The following is a 16,608-nucleotide window of genomic DNA, read 5'->3' on the forward strand; positions in this document are numbered from 1 at the left end:
GCTGAAAAGTGACCTGCGGTCTGACCGTGGGCCTTAGGCCGGTCTGACCAGACCTGTTAGCCGGTCTGACCGGCGTGGTAAGGCCGGTCTGACCGACCCCACTAGTCTGTTGCACTGGTCTGGTTTTTGGTGGCGATATAGAGCCGCCAGAGCCACAACCGGTCAGACCGAGCCGATGGCGGTCTGACCGAGCCGTGGACGGTCTGATCGGCTACTACACTGCGGTCAGACCGGCCAGGTTGAGTGGGCTCAATGATTGCCCTGTAACGGCTAGTTTTCTAGCTGTTACAAAGTAGTCCGGTCTGACCGGCCACTCTATGGCGGTCTGACCGGCAGAGCACAGAGTTGGGGATTTTGACTCCAACGGCTAGTTTTGGTGGTTGGGGGTATATATACCCACTCCCCAACAGCAAGGGCAAGGTTTTGGCACTCCATTGCATTATCTTGAACCCTTGCAAGAGCTCTCACACCCTTGTGCACTTAGTTTATCTAGTGAGGTGTTAGAGAGTGAGTTGAGCCAACCCTTGTGCACCGTTTGTGAGTGGTTTGGAGTTCACCACCTTCGGAGTGAAGGAAGAACTACCCCGAGTGATCGAGGCTTGGGTAGTCCTCTCCGTGGGCCGGCTCCCGCCTTGCCCACCCCTTGACGAAGGCGGCGTGCGGTGGCTTCGTGGTTGAGTGGTGGAGTTGGGCTCGCCTCAACGGGGATTAGGAAACCGGCGAGTTTCCGAACCTCGGTGAAAAATTCCTTATCTCTTGTCTCATTTATTTGTTGCATTTACATTTGTGCTATTTACATTCATAGAGACATATTTGAGTCCATATCACTTAGGTTTGCAAAACTTAACTTAGTTGCTTAGTTAACCTTGCACCTCACCTTGCTTAGCAACTTAGGTTAGTTTTTTTTAAGTGCCATTAAGTTTTAAAACCGCCTATTCACCCCCCTCTAGTCGGCCTCCTTGATCCTACACCGCTCCGGGTACCGCGGCCGCGGCCGCGGCTCCTCCGCCCTCACGACGGCGTCCTCCGGCATGAATTTGCGGACGAAGCTCACGTGCTTCCTCGACGTGATGCGCGAGGCCGGAAGAATGGCGTTGCCGGCGTCTTGTGCCATGGTGACCGACGAGAGCGAACAGGGGTTGGATGAGAGATGTGGTGGTTGAGGAGAGAGATGCTGGGGGCTGAGGTGCAGGAATGCGAGAGTGAGAATGGCGAAAGGAAGAAGAAGGGGTCTCCTCCTCTCCCCCTTTTATACTCGCCTCGTCTGGGCCCGCCTCCTCAGTTCTCTCAGTCGCTGTTGCCGCCCTCTTGATTCTCGCGCCCGCTCATCCCACTCGCCCCGCTCGTCCCACTACGTCCATGTCCCGCGTTCAATGCGGCTGACGTCGGCGTAACCGACGTGGGGCGCGCGATGATTTCGGATGTGGCCAGGCTGGCCCACCGATAATGTCGTTTCGCGTACCTGACGGACGCGCGATTGATGCGACGCCAAGCGATAATTCCGGATGTGGCCAGGCGGGCCCTCCGTTTTCCCAGATTGCACGCCCCCGTGCGTGGCGCGATCACCCATGGGCGACCTGTCATCATGGTGAGCACTTAAAGCTGCCCACATCGGTGACGGCTGCTCAGATTCCCCGCGGGGCCCACCATCACAAGACGGAGGTTATTAGGCACCGCACCAGACCGTCCCAGGTGGGGTGCGGTCGGACGTAGTGCCGGGGGCTACTATCGGTGATATGGGCCCAGGGGTACCCACGTTAGGGGGAAGGAGCGGAGGAGCCCTTCCCCCCTAGCCACGTGTAAGCAGCCGAGAGGTGCCCCGCGTCCACCTAGGGGCCTCGGGGTACCCCGTCGCACCCCTCGGGCCCGAGGGGTTGCGCCACCCCGAGGCCCCCGCTCAGCTACCACTCGGCGACTAAGTGGGTGGAGGAGGGGGCGCCGCTGGCGCATTTATGAACGGCATCCCAACCACCCACGCAATGCGGCGTGGCTGGTCGTGTGACGCCGCCCAAGTGATTGACGTGCGTCAATCACTTGGACCGGTCTGTGACCAGTAGCAGATAGATGGACGGGTGGCAGCGCACGCACGCCCCGCCCTGTGTCAGGCGACGTAGGGGCAGGTATGCCCCATCCCATCAGCCATTAGGGCTCAGCACGCACGACCGGTGCATTCCCGGTAACATGAGCCCACAAAAGTCTTCAAGGCTTAATGAGGGAATGACAGGGGATGTCCCCCGTGTCAGATGGGAGACGGCGCTGGGACCCACCACGGAGCAAGCAGCCATATTGCTTCCGGTCTAAGGCATAAGCGGGAGCAGAACCCGAGGAAGAGGGACCCCCCCTCCAAGAAAGATAAGACGAATAGAGGCAGTGCATGTGGTATCCCCTTGAACTATAAAAGGAGGACCTTACCCGCCGAGCAAGGGGACGACTTTTGATAGCTTGAACTCTAGGGGAAGCACAGTTAGGTTTTCCCAGGAGCCCAAAATCTCTTGTAAGAACTTAAGCATAGTTCCACACACAGGAGTAGGGTATTACGCTTCCGAGCAGCCCGAACCTGTATAATCTCTGGTCTCACTCCTGATCACTCTCGACAACCTTGGCCAAATCTTCGGCTAAGGTTGGCTCTTGATCGCTCGTGCCCTATCCCCTGGCCGAACTCACAAAGGGGGATCTCACGTCCTCCCGCTAGATAGCTAGGGTTACTCTTCGACATAGTCCTTTAGTATGTGTCATGAAATATAAGTACACATGAAATGATAACCGTGCAAATAAGTTGAGCTCTATCTATAAAATAGTTTTATTGGGAATATAATTAATTTGATATCACATATACTGTACCGAGTATCAAATATTGTAGGGTTCCATAAAAACCAATTTAAAAAGGATATGTTAAATTTAACTTGAGGATTGAAATTAGATAGAATTACCCTAGTCACGTAAAGGATGTTCCATCGGAATATTTAAAACATATCGTCAAGTCTCTCAGGACATAAAATTCAACTCGGCAAAATAATTTGCCACACAAATAAACGGAGGCAATGCTTTATTGCCTCTATAATGGTCCTAGTTGAATATTTAAATCAATATAAAAAAGTTATAGCAAGTCCCTGATTTCATTGGGATCAAATCTAAATTAAATTAAGGCAAATCATTTGTGGGAAGAAATCAATAATTCAAATTCAAGTGAAATATTTGAATTCCTAATAAAATTTTCAAATCCAAAATGTATAGAACTACATTTCAATCCAAATTCCTAGTCTCAACTATCAATTTGCAGCCAAGTCCCTCCCTTTTCGCTCTATTATTTTCCTTCTATTCATCTCTCAGCCAGCACTGTTCATGGTCCACCAAGGCACCAACCCGTTCGATCTGGGTCTACCCAAGAACGAAATCTCTCCCCAGCGCAACCCAGCCGCGCCGATACTGTACATCTCCTAGCGTAGCGTCACCTCCAGAAAACCCGGCGATACGCCGCACTTGCCCGCGCGAGCGTCCTGCTCCCGTCGCGCCAGGGTCGGCGCCGCGACCGTCCCTAACCCTAGCCGCGCCGCACCCATGTCGGACCCGCGTCGCACTGCACCATGCCGCTCCCGTGTGCCGCGTCGCGTCCACTCCGCCGCGATCCCGCTCCCCTGATTCTCTCCGGAGAATCGGCACCACGCCGTCCCGTCGCGCCGCGCGCGTTACCTCGATCGCCTCGTCACATCACCACAGTCGCGTCGCCATCACCCATAGCACATCGTACGTCGCCTCGCCACCGACGGATCGATAACGGCCGCCACGTCGCGCCATCGTCACCATGCTACGCCGCGTTTGCTGGTTAGAACCGCGCATCCCTAACCCAAGAACCCTAACCACGCCCTACGCCGCGACGTCGCCCGTCACCCTCACCATGACCCCGGCGCCGTATGAGAATACCATCGCTCCGCGCCGCCTCCGTCGGATAATGACGCGCTCTCCGCACCAGTCTAACTTCTAGCCCAGCATCTAGCTCGACTGCCCATGTCCTAGCCAGTAACTTTTCTATATTTTTTTTAAAAGAACACATTGTTTATTAGTTGAGAGTATTTTCTTTCCACTGTGCTTGTCTCAAACACAACCTAATACTCCCTCCGTACTACTTAAAGTGCAGCAATGATTTTTCGTGCCCAATTTTAATCGTCTGTTTTATTTAAAAAAAATTAAAAAAATAAAAATATAAGTAGTCATGCATAAAGTACTATTTATATTTTATCATCTCATAACAATACAAATACTAATTATAAAAAATTTTAAATAAAACAAACAATTAAAGTTGGACACGAAAACTCATGGATACACTTAACGTGGGACGGAGGGAGTATTCTGCATCGTCTCACTCGGACAGAGATGGCGGAGAAGAACCATCAACTTACTATCACAGTATTGGATTTGGACCGGTCTAAAGAAGCGTATTTGTTTAATTTCTCTGTCTTGATTTCAAGATGCCATCGCGAGATGATATATCCGGAAGAGGTGCTATGAGCTCTTCGACCAAAAATTAAACCGAAACTACTGTTTCACGTGGCGCTGAAAATCTAAAGCGAGCAGCTGTTGTTTCGACAGAAAAACTTAATTTCGAAGGGTACTCTTTGTATTGCCGGTACCAGGTTTAAGAGTGAGTAAGCTACTACAAATTATTCCCCGTCAGTATAATCGGTATAAAATTATAGCGGGAGCTAAACCAAAATGACCAAGAGCAAATAAGATAAATTTAGAGTTGGGTTACGATTTTTTAGGCCTTCTTAGCCTGTTGGGCCTTTTAACAACCTCAAACAAAATCTACATTAGCCCCTCATCTATAAATATATGGACCCCCGCCTCCACACTGTCTCAGCCCTTGTGTGGAAGGGAGGAGAAAGAAGAGAGACAGAGCAGATATGTCGCGAGTGAAAGCGCAAGATAGAAGGGATTAGGTTTGGAACTATAGCTATAGTACTCTATACCTAGTACAAATAGCAAGTCTAAAATTAGGGTGCATTCTTTTTACGGAATTGCTAACCTTCAGTCGACATGAAACCCATCTCCAAATCTTGCAGATTTTGGGCCACCGGATGAGCTTCGTGATTCGTGCCCCGGGCCTTCTCCTCTAACTCCGGCGACCTCCTCATCTTCTCCGGCGCTGATGACACCCTAGACTCCGACAGAGAACTCTACGGATTAGGGTCCCGGGTTGGGGTGGTGGTGGGAGGGGGAGAGGGAAGAGGGGGGAGTTCGCCGGCTTTAGAGGGATGGCCGTAGGAGGTGGCAGCCCGGCGGTGGGCGGTGGCGGCGTTATCAAAACCGCAGGGTCGAAAGCTAGTAGTGGGCCGGTGTAGATGCCAGGGGCAAAGCAGAAGGGCGTGTTAGGAGGAGGCGGCCGGTGTTGTAGCCCCGTTGCCGGAGACGGGGAAGACGGTGGCGCGCCGCCGTTGGCTTAAGGAAAGAAGAGGAGGAGAGGGAGGGGAAGGAGAAGGGGAGGAGGCCGGCCGGGAGGGGGGCAGCCTCACTGGCACCGTTGGCGCCTTTGGGCCAGCCGGCGTGGTGGGCGGCAGCGCGATGGCGGTGGGGGATCGGGCAGAGCGAGATGGAACCCACAAGGGGAGTGGTAGCGGCGGAATGCACGAGCTTGAGAGGAAAGGGAGGAGAGAGTTAGGATTGAGGTTTTGCACAAATCTTAAAAAGCATATCTAGCGGTCCAAAATTTGAAAATGGAAAGGGTTGAGGATTTTCTATCAACAGATATGTAGACAGTCACTTCTTTTTAAATTATGGGTTTAGGTGATTAGCTGCACACAAAAGTATGAAACAAGAAACGTGATTAGCTTATAGTTAATTAAGCATTAATTATTAAAAATTTAAAAAATGAACTCATTTTTAAATCATCCTCTATATATATGAAGTTTTTTACGGAACACACCATTTATCAATTTGAAAAACATGCTAAAAAAACGAGAAGTAGCTATAAGCTTAATTAGCTATTTAAAACGCATCCTAGATTCTCAACGCAGCTTACAAGCCAAGAAGCAGCAAATGAATTGTTGGAAGAAAAGAAAACTGATGGTGTTCAGGAGGCGCGACGACTTCCACAAACCATGAAATAGTTTCCACATATATAGTTAACATTTAAACTCTCTAGTCTCTAGACAGAGAACATACTACGAAATGTGAAGAGTGCAATTGGAGCTTGTTAATTCGACCACGATTAACACGAGTTGCCATCTGAAGCTTGCAAGAGCACAAGCTTGTCCGTTGGCGGCCAAAATGTCCTGGGTTGCTGATGAAGGACGAACTTAGCTAGCAACAAAATAGAGGCTCAACATAAGGCTGAACTCAACCTCTGCGCTCCATTTTGTCTTTCTTCATGGCCTCCTCGGCATCCCTGCAAGGAGAAAAAAAAAAAGCATTGTACTACAGAAACGGAAAAATCTCTACATGGGTCCCCCTTCCCACTTATAGCACGAAGCACAAGAATCATTCAAATGGCATGCAAGAAATTTTCCCGAAACGGTAACTAGGCACACATGCACAAAGGCACCAGGGAGATCACAAGATGCTACTTTCCTGAGAAGCAAAAAAGGCTTGCATACTAACCCGATTCCACATTTATAATATACATTCTTTTCTACTGAATCTATAATATAGTGGGCTCTTCACAGGATGAAGATCCAGAATAATTACCTTAAAGCTTTCTTTATATCTTCATTTGCAGGGTCCAACTTCAAGCCATCTGCAAAAGCTTCACAAGCTTTTCCATAGTCCTATACACAAAAGAACAGATCAAATTTTTGACAAATAAAATCGAATTTTAAAAAAAAATGCTCTTTTAGTCTTTTTTACCTTTATAAACATGAAAGCTGCCCCTTGTCGATAGCATGCTTTGGGCCAACTGGGCCGCAACATTCTGCACATGTTAGCATCAGCAATAGCCCCAATGCCGGTTGACAAACGCAACCAGCATAGGCTCCTGTTTGCTAGCAGGGTTGCCTTATCATGAGCACTTGTGCTAAGTTCTATTGCCTACAGTAAAAGTACATGCAACTTTTAGCAATACATAAAATGGAATGTATTGTTTGTCTATATTACTCACCTCAACTGTAGGTCTGTAGCTATTATCATGTCTTGTTAATTACGTAATCCAACAATGCTAGAGGTAGGGATGAAAACGGAACGGATAGTTTCCGCCCGCTCCGGAGAAAAACGAATACGGATACCTTTCGTATCAGATAATTCTCAGATAGTTCAGATACGGATACGGATATTTTCTCCGTCAGATACGGATAATAATTCGGATATCCACATAAGTTATGAGACATACCCCCATTTTTTTATAACTCTATGACCTTCAATAGACATTTTTAGATTTTAATTGTAGTTCATCTCTTATCACTAGTCCACACTATTAATACTATTTAAATTTTTAAAAATATTTATAAATCATACTACATTTTATATAAAATGAGCTAATTATATATGTTGATATTTGTTTCTATTAGAAGTTGAGTTGGTTTTCGTGTTCTGAGAAAAATTTGTTTCCGTATTCGTGTTCGATCATATTCGATTATTACTCGTATTAGAGATAATCCATATTTGTTTCCATATTCAAGCTATCCGTATTTGTTTCCGTGTCCGGCAAAAAATATGAAAACAAACATGGTATGAGCATTATCCGCTCCGTTTTCATTCCTAGCTAGAGGTAGTATACTGGTAGTATTGAAACAACTTTTTTAAGGGTGAACAGAGAGCTACAATGTTGACATGAATTGTCTCCAAAAAAACAACACATTTAGGCACTAAAGATGTGTTGCAATGTCTTACGTTAGTGTAGTGTTTTACTGCAAGCGCATAATCATTTCTCTCGAAAGCCTCTCTAGCTTGTAATTTCAGTTCAGCACTTTTCCTTTTAGACAGATCATTATCCTGAGAACAAAGGATTATCAGTAAGAACATGCATGTATAACTAATACCAATATGAAGCTGCATCTATGAAACGATTGGTTAACAAATATCACAGTCAATGATTCACATATCTTGCATAACCTGTAAAATATCCAGTTTGATATTCCAGTACTACTGCTTTGAAATCAGTTGACTCAACTACGAACTAGTAAATATCTGTGCACAGCGCATAACAAAATAACACATGGAAAGAACTCTCTAGCTTTCTATAAAAGCTGGGCCACTCAGGCCTTTTATCCAAAAAAAACACATGAAAATAAATGTTCCATATTACTCTAAAATTGCTTTAACTGTTCACATTCAGTACAACAACAAATATATACTGTTGTGTTGTGCTCATCAGCCTCATCATAACCATAACCGGCCACGTCAAATGAAGAAAAATACATAAGGAATTACCATAATAACTCTCAGGGGAAACAGAAGGGAAGAAAAATACATGAGAAGCTAAGTTTGCATTTGAGGTGGTGTGTTACTAATATCCATGTTTGTGATGGCACTAGCCTGATTTTCCAAAATAATTGATGGGGAAATGGACGAAAAAGATAACAAAGCTAAAAGAGTTCAACAATAATACAAGGAAACAGAAGGTGGCAAATGAATTGGCAAGCTCATCAAAACTAACTGAGAACTATAAATACTATCTATGCCCTAGATGTGCTTGAAGTGAAGAAAATGTTTTTTTTTCTACATATAAAAACAGTTAGTGAGCTAAAAATACTAAACTATCAAGTAGCAATCCAAATCAGCATGATTGACCTACGTACCAGAACATGCATCCAAGACAACATAAATTTTACTGATTAGGTGCCAATCTTCATGAATTCAATGATAAATAGTGAGCAATTACCTAATACTAGATACCCACATATCTTTTTAAATAACTAACTGAATGCCCATGCTTTGGTATGGATAGAAGAAATAATATTGTCTGAAATTAATAAAAATATATTTTCCTAGAAATGAGTTACCCATCCTCGTTTTGCCATAGGGAACATTCATCTCAATATTAAGAAGTCCAAGGGCTAATTTGCAAAATTTACAATGAGTAGGTGCCTAGGTGGGCTGGCAGATTCACTACCACCACCCCTGCCTTCTTTGTATAGATATAGATATTGTCTGAAACTAATAAAAATATATTTTCCATGAAATGTGTTGCCCATCCTCGTTTTGCTATATGGAACATTCACCTCAATATTAGGAAGTTCAATGGGTAATTTGCAAAATTTACAATGAGAGTAGGTGGGGTTGCAGATTTACTGCCACCGCCGCTGCCTTCTTTTAAAGTAGTATAGATATAGATACTACATATGCATACTTATTTTTGGATAATACGATATACTCATAGATGATTATTCAGTTCACCAGATATGCCTAAGAACTAATAAAGTTTAATTGACAGGATATCATGAGAAAAAAAATCGAATATCAAAAGAGGAATACTATATTCCAAAAGGAAAAAAGTCGACATTTGGACCCTCAACTATGGCCTCGGTCCAATTTCCATCTATGAACCATGAAACTGTCCACAATTGGTCCCTCAACTCTCAAAATCATTCACACTATTTCCCTGAGCCTAGTAAGGTGGGGTAGTAAGGGAAACTAATAATGATGATAAACAATGATATGCAATTACAAGTGGGCAGATAAAGGAACAAATACCCTTGGCTTCAAACCAAAAGTTTCCACGTGAGAAATAATTCCATCGATACTCCAATCTGACAGTGTTGAAATTGGTGAGGTTAAAGGAAACAACATTTCAACAATGTCCCTTCTGCCATGATTAGCGGCAACTTCAATTGGAGTCGTATTGAACTGCAGGAGTAAAAGAACTGGTTGATTTCATAATAATTCACCACCAATGCAAATATCACAGATATTGCAAATAATTTTAACAACTTCAGCACTAACAACTAGGATCCCATGTTAGAAACATAAGGCTGTAAAATTGTCTGAGCTAAGATTGTAAAATAAACATCAGGTTAAATAATATAGTAAGGATAACCCAAGGTTCACAAAAACAAGTTTTTATATCATGATTTGTCAAAACAGGATAGGATGAAGGTTCAAAGGGTACAACCCAGGACATTAGTTTGTCCAATGATCACTTACAGGGGCACTAAATATTTTCCCACTCGTAGATTGGTAAACCTTAGTATTTTCTCATCATCCCTATATCAAGCAGCATCAAACAGTAATGAAAATCAAACCATATATCCACCCTTTGGAGTGGAATGTGAGCAATTTCCTTTGAGATGACATTTCAACAATTGCATTCCTTTAGAGCAGCATAGAAGCACTGCCTTCTTCTCATGCAGACTTATCCATTGGTACAGTTGATAAAAAGAATAAGTGAGTAGATTATCCTAATCTCTCAAGACCATACAGCCTGTCGCAACAACATCCAGTCACAGGCTATAGAGGAAAGAATATTACTCACTTCATCTGGAATGTTTGGATTAGCACCAGCATCTAGTAAGCACTTCATGATGACAGAAGAGCCATGATTTGCTGCAACCATTACACAAGTAACGCCATTGGAGTCTCTAAAATTCATGTCAGCACCAACCTGTATAAATGAATTGTTATTTGAACATCAGTGATTGTGTCTCAGTTGTCATCCACAGAGAAACGAAAAAGAAAATAAACCAAGGTGCTACTACAATTACAAATATGAATATAGACATCAAGAAAAAGGTAACCGACTTTGATTAATAGCTTCACGCATTCCAATGATCCAGAAACTATGGACATAATCAACGAGGTACCATCAAGATTGAAAACCCTGTTAGGCTGTCAAAAGTAGAATAATCAAGATCTTGCAGTTTAAAAAAAAGGAGCAAAAGAAAATTAATATCAGTACTCGTACATTGAGTGCGTGTTGGTATTTTCAGGCAGGGACAAACTGAGATGCTTATACAGGAAATAAATTGCATTTATAGCACTCCTGAGGAAGTGAGGATGTTGCACTTTGAGAGAAACAATTATAATCCAACATTAATTGTATGCATTGCTCCAGACCAACAGCTTATTCAGCTAGAATTTGCCAAAGTAGATTTCTCCTATGCTCCTCAGTATTGCAATACTGCTCATGAACTAGCTCAAAATGGGGTCACCCAGATCAGTCTGTTGTTTCGACTGATCCCCTCCCGGAGTCTGTAAATCGCCTGGTGGCTTGTGATTACACTGAGCCAATCGAGTAATAAAGAGGCATGTTTGACAATAAGAAAACAACTTTGACTCTAGATGGGGCACAAGTGTTGGAGGACATTTTTTTCATTTTTTTTTCATTCTAATGTGTTATAGTCCAAATCAGTGATACTATCCTTAAAAGTTTAGTAAGTCAGGCATTTCTTTTTGAAACTGATAGGTCAGGTGTTTCTTTTGCACAGATGAGGGAGCAACAAAGAAACTGATGTCTTACATCATCATGATGCTCCAATAAGATCTTCATCGTGCTATGTTGGCCACTAATCGCAGCTGTCAGCAATGGGGTCCCAGCGATAGAATATAAATCCACATCAACTCCTTTTGAAAGAAACAACTCTACTATTTCGCAGTGTCCTGCAAAAGAATAATTTATACATTACTAACAAGAACAAACTAGAAAACAATGTTTATCATAGGTATAGAGGTCTTCATTGGTAGATATATGTTGAAAATGGACTTGGAACAATGTTCAGCTCAATCAGGAACAGCCTAGAAACAATTATTAATAGTGATTCGGAACAGTTATGTTTTCAAAAGGAGTCTGTTGGATAACAGTAAAAATTGGATTTTAAGTTTTCATAATTTTATTATCTAAAAAGCTTAGCTTGAACAAAATTCAACATATTAACAGCAAATATGCTTATAATCAGGACAACAATAACGAAGTATAGGAACTAAAGTTGTTGTCCAGAAACATGTAGCTGTTTCTTTTTCATCCAAATCATCAATCAAATGAGAATCAGAGCCATGCAAACACCCAAGAGAGAAGCATCATTCAAGACTTTGTGTCATTGTCAGAATTCTATATTCGTCAACAATTTTAAGTACTCCCTCCATCCCAAAATAAGTTAACCTAGTACGGGATGTGTGCCTGTCCAGATTCATAGTACTAGGATATGTCATATCCCGTACTAGATTAACTTATTTTGGGACGGAGAGAGTAACAAACTACAAAACAAACTTACTAGTGACAAAATACTGATGCAAGGACTTAGTCTCTACGTGCAATTTGCCATTTAGTTGAATAGTTGTGAGAACTTGTTGCGAAGTTTTTCACGAAATAACAGAAATCCAGAGTCATGACTATAATATAGTGACCAGTAAATATGTATCACAAGGAGTGCCTCTCCCGAAACAACCTTGCACACAAGGGAAAATTTTATCTGGTTTCATCTGGCTACTGGCCCTGTGCTTATCCATTAAGTTTTAAGTACAAACAATAGTTCAAATATTGACAGAAATATTAGAAGAAAATAAAGGTAAATCTAAGTGAAGAAAGAATTCACTTGCATATGTATCAAATATATTGTTCAAAAATATATGTTGGACTCTGTGTTTGCGGTGTGTGAGAAAGAGACAGAGAGACCTTTCACTGCAGCACCATGAAGAGGTAACACTGTTTTATCAATCGCAGGATTGGAACCATGATCGAGAAGATATCTTGTAGCAGCAGCTCTCCCATGAATTGAAGACAGGAACAGTGGTGTTTGACCTGCCAAGAAAAACATGACATGACATAAGGACCATAGGGAACCCATATGGTCATATTGATCGAGCCTTCAACAATACAAACTACAAAGGCTACTGATGCATAATGTAAAATGGTATTGTTTAAAAAAAAAACTACTTTACCACCTAGAGGTATGGGGGCTCGTCTACTTACAGGCTGTTTAGTTACAGGTATGAGGAATCAACACATCTAGGACGGGTGATCCATCATGTGACCATCCCACAAAATTTGAAGAATGACTCCATTCATCCGATAGCTTATCATGTGCCTTTTGAGGATTGAGGTGGTGATGGATAAACTCATTCCATTCCCCAAACCAAATAACATCATCAAGGATCAAGTGGTGAATTCATCATCCCACTTCAAAAACCAAACAGTTCCTTCACACATTATCCCTTGAAGTATAAAATTTGGTACCATGTCCCCTATAGGTATTGAAAGCCATCTAAAAAACCCCTGAGATGCCAACATACCAAATGACATGGAGTAGTGGACAACAATGCAGTGATGGTCTGCATCCTAAAAATATTTTATCTGGTGAGTCCTCTTGTCAGAGGGTGAATTATCTTTTGTTTTCAAAGTTCAATTTAAGTACTTGAATGAAACATTGTTTCAAGAAGTGGGGCATTTTACTACAGATTTTATATTCATCTGCTAAGTCATCACCACATCACTACCCACTAGTCATATTGTTTACCATGGCGAAACCACCTCAGGGTGTTATTTGTACATTTTTAAATACTTCAGGGCACATGATATGTACCTTTTTTTTCTTCAGGGGGTTAAGTAGACTCCTTGTTAAAAAGATAAAATGTGCAACTGGACTGGCTAGTGCTAATGTAGTACCAGTGATTCCTTGTGATAAATGATTACCGTGAAAAGTATGGGAAGCAAGGAAAATAGGAAATTAGAATGCACAATTACTGTTCAGAATACTTCCAAGTCCAAGGAACACATTCCAATTCCATTGACAAGGTTGTTGTCTGCCATCAGGGATTGGAATTGACAATTCAAGTCCAAATCTCAGAGAAGGTATATATAAACAGGAAACCAGTTATCTGCGGTGTTACACAATCACGAACACCCTCACACAGTCAAACCCAACCCATGTCAACTCTCTAGCCTCTCACGCTGTCACGCATCTCCACCACGGTACCACCACTTCTGCAACTGCTGTCTGTGCAAGACATGGCCTCCCCAGTCACCCTACTTCTCAAACACATTACAGCTCTTCTCCTACCATTGCTCCTCCATGCCAGCTTCTGGTCCACAAAGTGGTGACCTCCAGCACCCACATTGACAAGACTCTCCGCGTTGCTTAATTACGTGATATGTTTTGGGTTCTCGTTCTGTGTGATGATTGTGTGGTTGAATGGGGTGAGGGGTTGAGCAATTTGTTTCATTTTTGGTTAATTTGTTAATTGCTATGACAAGTTTTTTCCACGAGATAGTTCAGTAGGGACTGTCCTATTAAATAATCTTTCTTAATAATAAATTGAAGCCACCGAATTTGGAGTTTGATATCAATCTAAATTGTGGTTTTTCAATGTACACAAAAGAGGGGATGTTCAATGCTTGCACGAGGACTAGAATAACTCAAAGCATGAATTATTGTATCATTCTTGAGAAAAAGAATACTCAATGCATCTTGATTCGTATAAGAGCGAACTGAAAAATAGAACGGAAGAGAGGCAAGGCAAAGAGCGCAAGACCTTTGCCATTGAACTGGTTGACGCCGAGGCGGAGGTCCTCCACGAGGTACCTGAGGACGTCCACGCTCCCTCCGGAGGCCGCCATGTGCAGAGCGCGGTGCCCGAAGCCGCTGCCCTCCACCGCCGCCACGACGGCCGCCTTGCCCTGCCCGGTGTCCAGCCCTCGCGCCATCTCTATATCAACGGGTGAACATCGATCGGAGAAGCACAATCAGCAATTAAACCCTAAGGCCTCGTTCAGCACCAAGGGATAATTATACCCAGGTAAAACGGTCATCGGAGGGGATTGGGTTGATCCCCTCCCACCACCCAATCCCCCACCCAATCCCTTTCACCACGGGATTATCATTTGGTTTGTTTGGACAGGTAAGGGATTGGTGGGATTGATTTATTTGGACTAAGGTTTAAAGATTTCATTACATAAATTTTAAATTGTCACGAACAAAATTGCAGAAAATTCAAAACACCACCCAGAAAAATCTAAAAATGAGAAAAAATGAGAGAAAAAACAAAAAAGGGAAAATAACGAAGACTGGCTGTACAATTTATGTCGTGATTATTACAAAGTCTAGAAAAAAATGTCAATTCATATTAGAATATTAGTGCACACTAAGATTATAGATTCACACATGTAGATCTCTATTACAGTAATAAGTAGCAGGGATTAAATTACATAAATTGAAGCTAAATCATTAATATCTACTTGTAAAGTTCCTCAATTAACATAACAACACATTTCTCAGGTACATCACAATAACATTCTTGGTGCAGCAAACAAAAGTCCCTGAAAAAACATATGAGACGGATTATCACTGGAAAGAAAACTGCACAATTCAAAGGCCGAAAAATAGCTGATCAATATGCCCCTATATGGTCAACAGCCACATATATTTCCAATAACGAGAAAGTTTTAGGTTACTTAGTTCCAGAGGTTCAATAAGTTCCATGAATAATTCAGGTTTCACTGTGAACATTTCCAATTACCTGCAAAAGGGAAAGAATACATCATCCTCACTATACAGATCAGTCTATGGCATACACATGTTGATGTATTATGTACAAAAAAGAAGAATATTGTGTCACAACAACAACATATAATAGCTACTCCTATAACCAATAGTTGCTAAACCACATGTTTAAGCCCCATTGAAATAGCTTAACTAGCAGCAGTCAACAGAAACTACAGGTTAATAAAAACTACGTCCAATAGACAATTCATATATCGAAAACATCAACTGCATGACAGGCACCTAAAAAGTGTCTAATTACGGGAATAACATCAACTGCATGATTTCTCTATTTATACACTTCTAAAGATCTGGTGTTGGTCTATGAATTAATAAAAAAAGCACATTGAAAGGGAAAATGGCACAATCTACAGTTGTACTCTTCATCAAAGTAAAAAAAATCAGTTTCAGAGAACTGAAACTCCCAAACCTGCACATGATCTGAGACTGAATTTTCTAGCTAAATTTCAGCAACCTGAACCATAATTTCAGAATTTTAGAATTCAGAATTGAGCTCAATTTCAGCAGGTCCCCAACATATACACTGCACTAATGCAGTCAGTGGGTAAGAAACACAAGCACATTCAGAGTGTATAGATGGAATTGATGTTCCTACTCTTGTTTGTTTTTAAAACCAAAAGAATTGCATATTCCTGGGAAGCTGTTAAGAGGGAGATGTGATATTCCTTTGATCCATTTCCACAGTGAAGGACGCATTTCACAAGGGGCATCCTAAATTCCTAAAAATGATGGCATCCTTTACAGAATTACAGGGTCATGGGAATCAATAATCATCTTCAGCTTTCGTGGAACACGTGTTGTATTAACAAATCCAATGGCCAAAGCAGTTGATAGACACTCAAGCTACCAGAATTAAAGGGAAAAAAACAAAACAGAAACAAAATCAGAACAATACCAGATTCTATGCTAACTAACTAGAATATACTTGCTGTCCAATTTCAGCTAATGACTGTGAACAAACACATGTCATTCTCTATTACAAATGCATATATGCCATTCTCTAGAACTAATGCAGAGCAAATCTGAGCACCCAGGGACAGTAGTAAAACTTAGTACTACCTCTGTCCCAAATTAGTGGTCATTTTGGCTCTTTTCTTGCAATGTTTGACCATTCGTCTTATTTGAAAAATTAGTGCAAATATAAAAACGGATAAGTCATACGTAAAGTATTTTTGATAATAAAGCAAGT

General features: G+C 42.3%; 1 protein-coding gene across 2 annotated transcripts; it reads right to left on the minus strand.

Annotated features, from left to right (window-relative positions):
• Positions 1-5,894: 5,894 nt before the first annotated feature.
• LOC127785466 (uncharacterized) lies at positions 5,895-14,758 on the minus strand. Of its 2 annotated transcripts, XM_052312920.1 has the most exons (10): positions 14,392-14,755; positions 12,536-12,661; positions 11,384-11,523; positions 10,666-10,752; positions 10,400-10,528; positions 9,622-9,774; positions 7,819-7,920; positions 6,841-7,020; positions 6,682-6,761; positions 5,897-6,382 (listed from the first exon to the last, which is right to left on the minus strand). In XM_052312920.1, the coding sequence occupies exons 1-10, from the start codon at positions 14,561-14,563 to the stop codon at positions 6,334-6,336; spliced, it is 1,218 nt and encodes a 405-aa protein (XP_052168880.1). In that variant the 5' UTR covers positions 14,564-14,755; the 3' UTR covers positions 5,897-6,333. The 2 variants fall into 2 exon arrangements, with proteins under 2 accessions (XP_052168882.1, XP_052168880.1); XM_052312922.1 differs by lacking the exon at positions 7,819-7,920 and having other exon boundaries at positions 5,895-6,382; positions 14,392-14,758.
• Positions 14,759-16,608: the final 1,850 nt, after the last annotated feature.

Source organism: Oryza glaberrima, chromosome 9 (assembly GCF_000147395.1).
Source record: "Oryza glaberrima chromosome 9, OglaRS2, whole genome shotgun sequence".
Classification (NCBI taxonomy): domain Eukaryota; kingdom Viridiplantae; phylum Streptophyta; class Magnoliopsida; order Poales; family Poaceae; genus Oryza; species Oryza glaberrima.